This window comes from Engystomops pustulosus, chromosome 3 (assembly GCF_040894005.1).
Source record: "Engystomops pustulosus chromosome 3, aEngPut4.maternal, whole genome shotgun sequence".
Classification (NCBI taxonomy): Eukaryota; Metazoa; Chordata; class Amphibia; order Anura; family Leptodactylidae; genus Engystomops; species Engystomops pustulosus.
The window spans coordinates 168,641,816-168,655,090 of record NC_092413.1 but is presented as its reverse complement, the minus strand read 5'-3'; the positions used below and the strand labels follow the sequence as shown (position 1 = coordinate 168,655,090).

Genomic DNA, 13,275 nt, shown 5'->3' with positions numbered 1-13,275 from the left:
AGGGCACACATTTTATTGTATGTTTGCCAAATTTTTACCGGGGCACCATTCTTTGTATAAAGAGATGGTGTTCTAGGACAGAGATAGACCTAAGAAAATGTACCTGTAGGTAGGGCCACGCACTTGGTGAATCTGAAAAAACACTCTTAGCTTATACTTGAGTATATAAAAAAAATAAATATATGCTTACCCTCCTTCTACCCTCTTTCTAGCTCCTTTTCTTCCAGCGGATTCACGTGTAACAGAGCCGCCAAGATGTGTCAATGCGTTCTGCCCATGCACACTCTATGATGTTATCAGCAGCGACACCACCGTGTCATAGTGTGTGCGTGGGCAGAGCTTATGGACACTTCCCTGCCAGATTTGTTACACGTGAAGCAGTGGGGAGAAAAGGAGCTGCAGGGAGCAGTGAAGTAAGTACCAAGTTTATATTTTTTTCTATACAATAAGGGGCTAATGCAGGGCATTTCATTACTGGGGGAGGCTGCTGGGCATTACATTACTGGGGGAAGCTGCTGGGCATTACATTACTGGGGGAGGCTGCTGGGCATTACATTACTGGGGGAGGCTGCAGGGCATTTTATTACAAGGGGACAGTTATACAGAGAGCAAAAATAGTCTCCATGCAGCCAGCAGACATTGCTGCAGCCCTAAGCTCTTATTGAAAGTAAATGGGACAGAAAGTAAACTTCTTCCGGTTATGTGCCCTGTGCTTATGGGCACCTATTGTAGGGAAATGTATACAGTGCTGTAAGTGCAACTGATTCTGCACTTGTACATAAAGAGAAACATATATAAAAAGGCTTTTCTTTTGACCTCTGTTGCTAGAGCCTTTACCCTGCATTCTGCAGAGTGAAGAGTGAAAAGGTTACTGATTCATTTCCAATTATGTCCATAAAACTTTTTTGTGCTAAATTCTAAAATTTGAAGCTTGCAAATCAGGTATAAACAAATACGGGAATTTTGTATCCAGCACAGGAATCATACATTATACTATTCAAAACTGTATTGGTATGATAGCCATTGAAGAGCAAAACGCAACTCTTACTGGCAGCTTACATTAAATGGCAAAATAAGTGACCACTTGGTGGAGTAGGGCATTGTAGATGTGAAAATCTAAAGCTTAGCACCTGTAATACCTGGTATAATTTTTTATCTGTTGCTTTATGTGTTATATTAACCCATCATTCAGATCCACCTTCCATTATTATCTATTAAAGTGAATTTGGAAACTTTTATTATGAGCTGTAGTATTTCTAGCTTTTTTATTTAGATTTTATTCATCCATCATTTTTCGCTTTTGATTTATGCAGTTTATATATATATATATATACACATTTACCATACCCTACCATATATATATATACCATATCCCTGCCCCTAGTATATAGCCAACAGCCCCCTAATATATAGCCAACCTATATATATATATATAGCCCCCTTTTTATAGCCAGCAGCACCCTGCCCCTCCCAGTATATAGCTTGTGCCTGCCCCCCAGTATATAGCCAATGCCTGCCCCCTTGTATATTGCCCCTGGTATATAGCCAGCAGCCCCTTGCGTCCAGTATGCCCAGCCTACAAAAAACTCTTGGGTCCCCACACGGTGCCGTTGCATATACCATGACGTCAGCCGCTTGCTGACATCATAGTGTGTGCCGATGATATATATATATATATATATATATATATATATATATATATATATATATGTATATATATATATATATACAGTGTGAGTATATATAAAAAACAGAATAACATCTGCTATGAACAGGAATCTGGCTATCCTAAAATCATGTAACTTAAAGGGGTATTCACATCTGGGCAACCACATTTAATTTAATTCATTTGCCATATGTAAACATTTCTTTAATTGGATGTTATTAAAAAAAAGCACCTGTGTGAGGATAATTTCTCATAAATGTAGCCATGTTGTCCCTTAGAAACAAGATATCTTCCTTGGATACGACCACCTCATATTTTGGCAGCAGTGGCCAGTTATGCGCTATCAAGTCCTGCCTGACCACCTGGATTCAGCGTTCATTACCACAGGATGGCTGTAGGACATGCAGTAACTCACGGACATTTCATATACAAAAACCTTTTGTTTCTTTGTGCAATCCCTCTAGCAGCGGTGGCCGTATCCAAGAACACAGTCTTGTTTCTAAGGGATCATATGGCCACATTTCTGAGAAATTATCTTCACACAGGTAAATTGTTTTTAATAACATCTAATTGAAGAAATGTTTATATATGGCAGATTAATGACACTGAATGTGAATGCCCAGACGAGACTATCCCTTTAATTTTTTTCTTAATGAACATAACTCCTGCACAGGAGGACATTAAATTGGTTGACTGGAAGGTAAAACATGGATTCTTTTCTTCCACAACCATTGCCAAACAGGGCCATAGTTTATGCTGGTATTGCAGCTCAGCTGCATTGAAATGAATGGAGGTTATTTGCAATACTGCGCACCACCTATGGTCAGGGGAGGAGCTGTTTGTGGAACAAAGCAGATGTGTTTTTCAACCCCTTTAAGTGTGTATTTTGCAGAGATCCAAGAAATCAAATAGGAATTGTAGCATGCTCCATCTCATGACGTGTTTATGGGGGAACATCACATGTCATGTGGAAGGACCATATAGAAACACTATTAAACAAAAACTCTTTAAAGTAACCCCTAACCCCATTCACACTTTGCTCTGTCCAGCATGCATTTTGGATTCTAAAAATCCTTATCCTGCTACTAGCATCAGAATGATAGCTGAGAAACCATCCATACATTTTATCAGGGTCAGTAAAACCAGACTAATTTATTAGGGTATGAGCATTTATAGCTGTAAAGTTCAGGTTGTTAACAGATGTACAATGTGCATTATAAAGCGGTATTTTACTATTTCAATTAACATCAAGGCTTTCCATGTACATCTTATTAATGGTTTCCCACCACAAATCCATTTCCAAAGTTACTTTTAATAAAGGGTAATTAAAAGTATCAGATAAGCAAATGATCTCATTTATAAGTCTGCAATCAATTAGCGGAACTATATGTAAGGAGTATAGAGTTTACTTTCTTTAAAAATTAAATGACCTATGGCTCTCCATAGTCTATTTGTTATAATTAGCATACTGTCTTTTAAAGAGGACAGTGTGTTTTCTGTTCATTAACAGTAATACTACCTTGGCATACAATCAGTCCCCATGATCTAAAAGCACCGAGGACGCCAAATTATCCTCTCTACTAGGACAAAATCAATTAACACCACTAGGGATGTCATTATTGTCACATTAAGTCACCTGATATTCTCCGGGGAAAACAAAGTGATTTCTGGAATTTGTAATGCTAGAATCATAGAGCCAGACACGGAGCGTTAAAGAGAATTATGGTGCCACTTTAAATATTACTAGCTGGAAAGTAAGAAAATATTTCCGAATGAGTTGAAACATCTGCAGGTGGTTTATTGTTTAAGCTATTTTATTGTTATTGTTGTTACATTAGTATTAATTATGTCATTATACCACAATGAAAATGAAAAACAAACTGGATAGCACCAGGAAAAACTAATTAAATCACAGTGTTTTAGTAGGATTGCCATCTGTTATCACTTACCAACCCATCCTGGAACTTAATGGAAAGGTTTCTGCTACTGGTACTAAAGTGTGTTCTATCTGTTGTACAGAATGGCTTGTAAGTGTAGAATATTACAAGCAAAGCAAGAGATGTATAACTGGAGGTAGTGGAAAAGAGGACATCTCAATAGGGGAATAGTGGGGCGCAGGAATTTTGTATGCTACACTGTACAATAACGGGGTATACAGGCAGTGCCTGGGTTACATACAAGGTTATGTAGGTTTGTTCTTAAGTTGAATTTGTATGTAAGTCGGAACTGTATATTTTATAATTGTAACCCCAGCCAGAATTTTTTAGGTCTCTGTGACAATTTGATTTTAAAAATGTTGGGTTTTCATAAGAACCAGGATTAATAATAAAGCTTAATTGCAGACACATTTGATAACTGTTACAGCTGATCATTGTAGCCTGGGACTAAAGTACAGTGACTTGCCAACATCCAGAGGTCTGTTTGTAACTAGGGGTTGTCTGTAAGTCAGGTGTTCTTAAGTTAGGGACCGCCTGTATTAAGACTGCCATGGACTCTGGTCTGTATGAATACTATAGCCCCTACAAGTCTGGAAATCACTTCCTACATATGGTACTAATATTAAGATTCTTTTAGAATGGAGGATGTGTCACGTCTCTCTGCTTTTAATCTGTAGTTTCAGGACCGTTGGAGAACCTTCAAAGGTCCTTAAATGGCTCTTGTGTACATGTGTATTGATAGAATGAACAGATGTACCATAGTATTATGACGGAAGGCCCTTTTTAGTATAACATTTAGTGGGTGGTTTGGGTGGCCATGGATCCCCTAGAAGGCATTGAAAATGCACCCATATATCAGGACTGTAGCTAAGTTTGGAGTACTGGGGTATAATCCCTTGTAAGATCTTACAGCACAACCCCTGGGTAACAGCTATTAGATATTACAACAGCGGGATGTGCTGGGGAATAGTTTGCATATAGATCTTAACAAAGAACATAGCGGTTGAGGAGACTCCTCTCAGAGGTCTAAGTCCAGCTACAACCCTAGAGTCTAAATACATTTTTCACAGTCTTGCTATTACTAACAACACATACAAAAGTAGGATCCCAAAGCTCTCTAGGACTTCTTAACCGTGCTTGCAACTTTGTATGGACACAACTGTTCTTATATTCCCTTTAAGCTGATGGATGTGCTTTCATGGCTAACTGGAAAGATGATAAATAGCAAACTTTCAAGACCACTTAGGCTTCTTCATGGGAAATGCCTGATGAAGTGACCTAAGTAGTCTTGAAAGCTTGGATCACTATAGTAAAATGTGTTGGTCACTTCCAAAAGAAGGCCATCCAAGAAGAGATATATTTATAGATTTTAGGAGAATGGCAGATAATGCAGCAGCCTAATATATTAATAATAATGTACCATCTAAGAAGCTCTTTTTTCACTTCACAGAGATTATACTGTGCATAATAACCAGAGAGGTAAAGCATCAGGACTGCAGAATTTCTTGATCCATTTATATTCTCTGCGTATAGATGTTAATGTTTGATGAGACGGCCACAATTATTGTAACGACTCTGTTTGCAAAACAATGCTCCGTTCTGTTGTAAGCCAAAAGTACATATGACTTTTATATTTTTGTCCTACTTCAGGGGGTATTTAATTAAGTCTATCCTGTCTAACATGATCTGATGTCATTGTACAAGGATATGTTCTTTGTTAGCAGAGCTCTTACTTTCAGACTCCTCTGTGTATTTGATACCATGGTAACAGAACAGTAAGCTAAAGCCAATGAGATAATGAGATATTCTCATTGTAATTGTGCTTCATGAGGGCACCAGTTCCCAAGGGTACTATGTGACAGCCTTACAACTGCTAATAGAATTTACAAAACACACAAATATTAGTAGGATGCCAATTGCAACAAGAAAACGCACAAACACATGTGAAGTGCTGGAACCTTTCATCTGCCTAAATCCAGTCCGGCACATATATGTGGCTCTGAAGAATTATTTTAATGATTATCGCTACATCCCAATCATGAAACTTCAAGGAACTTCAGGTCTGAAACGAACTAACCAGCCCGTGAGATGCATTATAATTATAGCTGTATATTATAGACTGACAAATGCTGTAAGGAGATTCTGGAAAGTGCAAATATGAAAATTATGTATTCTGAATTACAAAATAGGTATAAATTAGAAAGAGATAGATAGATACCATCAAAGATAAGATAAATGCATACATTTTAGGCTTTCACAGACTTGTATACGATACATGATAAATATGCAATGGCTAGATACTAGATTTGTACTATATTAATTCATAAGATAGCTGTTAAGTATATGTGGTAATGGGATAATGTTGTAGATAATTTTTTTTCTAGATAATATTAACTATAGAGAGATTTTATTAAGGCCCCACCATGTTTAATAAAGGAAATACAATATGGAGTCATCCATAGTAGAAAGTAAGACTTAGAAGGGTATTTCTCAGTATAAATACCGGTAACAAGCGCTTAAATGGGATTGAACTGGAACTAGGCCACGTACCATGATGTCACTGGCCTATATAGTAGAAGCAGTGCTTATCAGAGTACTGTGAGCACTTAATGCAGTTCCTATTGCTTTTGATAGGTACAGTAATATGGACAGGAGTGCCTTGATAGTGATTCATTATTTGAAACCCTGGACACCACTTTTAACCTATAACAGGTCAACAGTATCTTTCCTACTAACCCCACCTCCCACAAATTAGTTGTGCACTCTATTGCCCACAAGCGAGTTAATTCCAAGAAAAACACTCCATGCGCTGGCGGGATTTCCCAGACCGAACCTCGTATTTCTGGGCTGTGCTTAGTATGTCATTTCAGTCCAGTGATACGAGGTTCAGTCTCAGAAATCCAGCGAGTGTATGGAGCGTTTTTCTCACATTGATCTCACTCGTGGGCAACCACCCCAAGGCCTATAACCCATGAGCGAGTCTGATATGACTAATTCACATCAAACTCGTACAGTGGGGCACATGTGGGGCTTTGCACCACTTTGCAAAGCACTTTAGTCAGACCGTTCACGTTCTTCATGACTAAAATGACTTGCACAGGTATTTAAGAAGTGTCTGTGCTGCAATTATGGCACACGCGACCCTTGTGTGGTGCAGCTGGCTTCTGTGCGGCACAATCCGACTAATTCAGACCGAGTGCCGTATTCAACTTTGAAATTGTGTTGCAGATGTTAAAGATGCACGACAAAAAAAATGGTGAACTCTGTCAGACCTGAGCGGGGAAGCGACACATTCATGATTTCAGGTGCACAATCTTAGATAATCTCCACACGCTGCTTTACAGACGAACAATGCACTTTCAGTGAACTAGAGCGGCATTGTAAGTAAATGTGCCCCATAGTGTTTGTTGGAATGTCTGGCCCAATCAACATGTCAGCCAGCACGGAACACCAAATTTGATGCAAGTTCGTTACATCAGTCTCGCTCATGGGTTTTATGTCTTAGGCCTCATGCACGGGACCATTTATTTAGGTCATGAGCTGGCACACACAGCAGCCAGCTCATGGCTTTCTTAGACTTGTATTATGCTTGGGCACTGTGTTTTCAGGTACGTTGCATGCACTTAAACACTCCATAAGCAGGAACTTGCCACTTTAACATATAGAGCAGGTCCTACACCTGCCCTGTATGGGCATTTTAAATAGGCATCGGAGGTGGGAGCAGTGCCACTTCTTACATTGATTAAATAAAATAACATTATTTACAGATCACACAAGTGATTGGCTTATTAGAAGACACAGCTGTCACATGCATACTGTGACTGTAACCAACAAGTCAGGAGATTGGGACAGAAGGACTGATTTGGAAAGCTCTGTGCAGCGCTGCGTAATCTGTGTGTGCTATATAAATAAAGGAATTATTATTATTATTAATGTATTGTAATTAAACAATGTAAGTTGAATTGAATTACAGCAAACAGGGAGATCTTGAAACCTGAACAAAATTGATACAGAAAAGATGCTTGAAAATTGTATACGTTTTCAATTGCTTAATGAAATACCACTCAACACACAGTAAACAACTGTTACTAACTAATATAAGATTTGATGCCATATTTTGTGATGTTATCCAATGTGTAAAATATACTACAGAAGCAATGACTTATAATGGCACATAATAATATTTTGTCAGGTTGACGACCCTATATTGTACCAGCCAGGTATTTAATGTATAGGCTTGTGCCACTGTCATAGAACCAATAGGGCTCTTAAATATCACATAAGCCGCACAAAGTAGTTTTTTCTAGAATCTTATAAATAATGCAGAGATGTGATTTACATGCAGACATTACATCCATTTATATCTTTTGCATGCAGTCTCTAATGTTGAAAGGAATAAACATCGCTAACAAGATCATCCTTTTAGAAGAGATGGTAAATATTTTTCAGATGCCAGAATAAATGTGATGCTCCGGTTAGTGTGAAGTGTGATAAAAGAGGGGGATGGAAGTGAACTGTTGTGTAAATGTATGTCTAATGACATTAGAAGAAAGCAGCAAAGCTTCATTTCACTTGGAGCGACACAGAAGAAAAAAGAAACGTCTGAGGAGCACTCACTTTTCTTCAGTCCACGCTCCATCGGAATGCTGCTACTTATATATGCAGATTGATGTGCCGACCGTAAGAGACTGCAAGTAGAAACAAGATGAAGATTTAGCTTAATCTCAGCTTTGCAGAAAAAATTATCTATAAAATAGTGAAATGAATGCAACAATGTACACAGTCACAAGTACTATACTGTATTTAACAACACTTAGCAAATAATTGTAACTGCCTGCTCAAAAACTGTAGTGTTTTAAAGGAAACCTACCACTTGAAGTGGCAGGTTTCAGATGGAAATACCGAGCACCAGCTCAAGGTGAGCTGGTGCCGGAGCTTATTTTTGTTAGTGTTTTAAGCCGCTGTATTGCGGTTTAAAACACTTTTTAAACTTTATAGCCGGCGCAGGCAGGTACGCGCTCGGCGCTTACCGTGCGCGCGGCTACATAGTAAGTAAGGGAGAGCCGCGTGCATGGTAAGCGCCGAGCGCGTACGTCCCTGCGCCGGTTATAAAGTTTGAAAAGTGTTTTAAACCGCGATACAGCGGCTTAAAACACTAACAAGCTGGTGCTCGGTATTTTCTTCTGAAACCTGCCACTTCAAGTGGTAGGTTTCCTTTAAGTTACACTTCATGGTTTGTCAGTGATTTTACTACTGGTATCAGTTTTTTGCATTGGGTTTGGACATGTCTAGTAGTAATTGAAAAAACAGGATGAACGGAACAAAAGAGATGGGAATATTATTAATTAAGTTGGGAAATGACTTTGTAATTTGAGCATTAAGTGAATATTTTGACAATTATTAATAGAACAAGGCCTAGGATCAAAATGTAATCATACACATAATTCCCAGGTCCCAGAACACTAATCCAGAAAAATGTAGGTTTACATTTTGTCCCAATTTACACTTCCGACATAAAATCCATCTTCTCCTCTACCTATTCCCAATAACCACACTTTTTCCCATCTGATTGTGTATATAACATAAAACGGAAGTAGCTACAAATAGTGTAGTGCAGTAGAAATTATTGCTACTCCAAAGATGATTAAGATTGTTTTGAACACTCGAAAAGTGTAGGCTGTTTTCCTGCTAGTTGATAAGGTGGTACTGCAACCATACTGCTTTTATTGTGAAATTGTCACACGATGGAAATAAAGACTGGACAAAACGACATCGAGTGACAGAGTGATTTGTATCCTTTCATCTAAAGCCAGAGATGCTAAGGTCTGGACACATTCCTTGAGCCGCTGTCGGGGATTGATAATAGATGTTGAACTACTCAAAGTTGAACATTGAAGTCAAAGTGGAGAGCTCTGAACACTTCCTCTGTGACTGACATTGTGCATCGGACTTCAGGAGATCTGGTTAGTGATGTCTCTGAATGGAGGACCTTCTATTACAGTGAAGGGGGCTTTCTGAGGAAGAAAGCACTTGACTTCAGTGTTAAACTCTCCTCCTCCTTGACTTTATACAACCAATTTGTATCTCAAGTTGATTTTATGGATAATGTCACCACACTGGTTCATGAAAGAAACACAACCTGGAAGTTGTTCAGCTGCTTGGCAACATACTGGTAGTGGTTTATCATCTCAATTCTTGTTGACGGGTTCCCTTTAACGGTAACACCTTCATGTTGAGTAGAAACACCAGCAACCAATCCAATACATTTATGAAAAAAACCAAAACGAGAAGATCCTAAATCACCACAAAGACCAGCTGGCTTACAGGGTGAAATAGAACCTTGTTTTGGTCACAATCGTGTTAATTTAACTCCTACTGCCACAGTAAGTAAGTAAAAGGTTCTACTAGTGTATTATGATAGTAGGGTTTAAATCATTATCTGATGATCAATAGAAAGTTCCATTTCACCCTGTTAGTCGGCTGTACTTTGTGATGGTTTAGTATTTTTTGTTTGGTTTTGTTGATAAATGCATAGGATTCGTTGTTTCCCATGAATTTCCCATGAATTTCTACTATCATTGAAGTGTTGCACTTAACAAGTGGAGGTGTAATTTTGTATTAGCGAGGTACCCAGCACACACCAGTGCAGACAATTCCAACTATTTGTCATCTGTGTTCCAACCTGCCCTGCCCCAGTGGTTACTGATATTTTTGTTCCCTTCTAGGCCTTTCTACCTGACTGTTTTCTTTTATTTGGAAAAGCTCCACAGTAATATATATATATATATATATATATATATATATACACACACTCACCGGCTACTTTATTAGGTACTCCTGTCCAACTGCTCGTTTCTAATGAGCCAAACACATGGCGGCAACTCGGTGCATTTAGGCATGTAGACATGGTCAAGACAATCTCCTGCAGTTCAAACCGAGCATCAGTATAGGGAAGAAAGGTGATTTGAGTGCCTTTGAACGTGGCATGGTTGTTGGTGCCAGAAGGGCTGGTCTGAGTATTTCAGAAACTGCTGATCTACTGGGATTTTCATGCACAACCATCTCTAGGGTTTACTGAGAATGGTCTGAAAAAGAAAAAACATCCAGTGAGCGGCAGTTCGGTGGGCGGAAATGCCTTGTTGATGCCAGAGGTCAGAGGAGAATGGGCAGACTGGTTCGAGCTGATAGAAAGGCAACAGTGACTCAAATCGCCACCCGTTACAACCAAGGTAGGCAGAAGAGCATCTCTGAACGCACAGTACGTCGAACTTTGAGGCAGATGGGCTACAGCAGCAGAAGACCACACCGGGTGCCACTCCTTTCAACTAAGAACAGGAAACTGAGGCTACAATTTGCACAAGCTCATCGAAATTGGACAGTAGAAGATTGGAAAAACGTTGCCTGGTCTGATGATTCTTGATTTCTGCTGCGACATTCGGATGGTAGGGTCAGAATTTGGCGTCAACAACATGAAAGCATGGATCCATCCTGCCTTGTATCAACGGTTCAGGCTGGTGGTGGTAGTGTCATGGTGTGGGGAATATTTTCTTGGCACTCTTTGGGCCCCTTGGTACCAATTGAGCATCGTTGCAACGCCACAGCCTACCTGAGTATTGTTGCTGACCATGTCCATCCCTTTATGACCCCAACATCTGATGGCTACTTTCAGCAGGATAATGCGCCATGTCATAAAGCTGGAATCATCTCAGACTGGTTTCTTGAACATGACAATGAGTTCACTGTACTCAAATGGCCTCCACAGTCACCAGATCTCAATCCAATAGAGCATCTTTGGGATGTGGTGGAACGGGAGATTCGCATCATGGATGTGATGCCATCATGTCAATATGGACCAAAATTTCTGAGGAATGCTTCCAGGACCTTGTTGAATCTATGCCACGAAGAATTGAGGCAGTTCTGTGTTAACGAGCAGTTAATACAATACCCTTATCCCCTATTTCAGAACTTAATAAAATAAACCCAAAATAACAAATGGCACTCAGAGTCCTCTCTGTGGGTACACAGGCTGTCGACCCAGCACAGAGTTCACCAGAGAGGGCTCAAGGCATCCTTCTGCAGTCCCAGAGTGGGAAGGTGTGGAGAGGGTCTGGTTATCATTGGCGCTCCAGTGCCTAAACATTTTTGCTTTTAGTGACGCAAGAAAGATGCTCCAAACATAATCTGGATTTCCCCTTGTGACAAAACATGACACATGGTCAATTAATTATAGTTTTTTTAGACACTCCCTGAACACTCAGCTTCTCCTTTCACATCCTCAGTGAAACAGAACCTTATTAGCCCAGTAGGCTGCCACCAGCTCTCATTTGATATAAGCCCAGTCCGTAACAAGATTACAATGGGTGAGAAGCCAACCCAGTAGCATGTATATAACGGATGTGGGGAAATTTTATATTTAATTGCCACTAGGGCACACTAAACAACAAGTACACACAATGGATATTATGTGTAAAGCGTATTGAAAACTAAAAATGGAAGATGAACAGCAGGCTTAGGTTCGCCTTTATTCCCCATGAAATTAAACATATCTTCCTTTACCTTCCCTTTCACTGCATGAAAAGAAAGCACTTTTTGGTTTAGTAATAACGGATAGTGGAACTGACCCTGACAAAAGCAGGTGTTAACTTAGCCTTACAAAATGTAAACATGTTGGTACCTTGCAAAACCTAATTGGGTTTTGGCTTAAAGTTTGAGCACTTAGTATCTAGATGGTCGCCATCACTTCCCTATTCCATTTCACATCTCTGATTGCTTTTATTTATAGCTTCCTACATTCAACTCCTGCATTCAAGGAGTTACCCAACCTTTCTGGTTAGACCCAATAGCTCTTCTGCAAATAATGACATTAAGCCATCAACTCCATTTGTCTCTGGATGTTGGTGACTAAACCTGTTTCTTCAAGTTTAACAAGAGGGATAAAGCTTTAACACAAAAACTTGAAACTTAAGGATGAAAAGTTGAGATAATCTATCACACTGGTTACAGTGTAAACCCCATCATGGGCATGGACTTGAGGCATTGTGTTGCCTTACAGTGACTTCTCAACTACATTTAGTAAATCATTAGGTAATAAATCTTATCCCAGTTAAACCATATCTACATATTTGATGAGATGAGAAAACCTTTAAAGGGAACCTGTCACCACTTTTTCACTAATACTGCTAGTGACAGGTTCCATAGAGCCCTATTAACTAACTGACACCCTTCTTTTAGCTAAAAACTTGTTTCCCTTATATCCCCAAAGCTCAACTTTATGCTATATTCCCTGGCACCAGAGGGAACATATCCTGCTAAGTCTGCCCCTCCCATCTACGCCTTCCTATTACCCATGCCTCTTGTAAGTATTCAGCACTTCATATCATGTGACCAGGATGATGTAAAGATGGCCCTGCCCAGGTGCTGTTGAGCCCTATTAACTAACTGAAATCCTTCTTTTAGCTAAAAATTGTATCCCTAACATCCCCATAAAATCAACTTTATCTTATATTACCTGGAATCAGCCCCTTCCATCTACTCCTCCTCCTGTCCCATGCATCTTATCAGCATGTCATGTGACCAGGGTGATGTCATCTAAAGTCCTGTTACATCTGCAATCTCTACCCCAGGTATGAATCTGATCACATGAAATCACAGCATGCCTCAACAGTGGATGGG

At 39.5% G+C, this 13,275-nt stretch overlaps 1 protein-coding gene across 2 annotated transcripts in view; it reads right to left on the bottom strand.

Moving 5' to 3' along the window:
- LOC140122262 (uncharacterized) overlaps positions 1-13,275 on the bottom strand; it is an 89,442-nt gene that overhangs the window by 24,994 nt on the left and 51,173 nt on the right. For both annotated transcript variants that reach the window (XM_072142931.1, XM_072142930.1), the window contains exon 3: positions 8,221-8,291. In XM_072142931.1, coding sequence (XP_071999032.1) covers positions 8,221-8,291 — 71 coding nt within the window. The remainder of the gene's footprint in view (positions 1-8,220; positions 8,292-13,275) is intronic.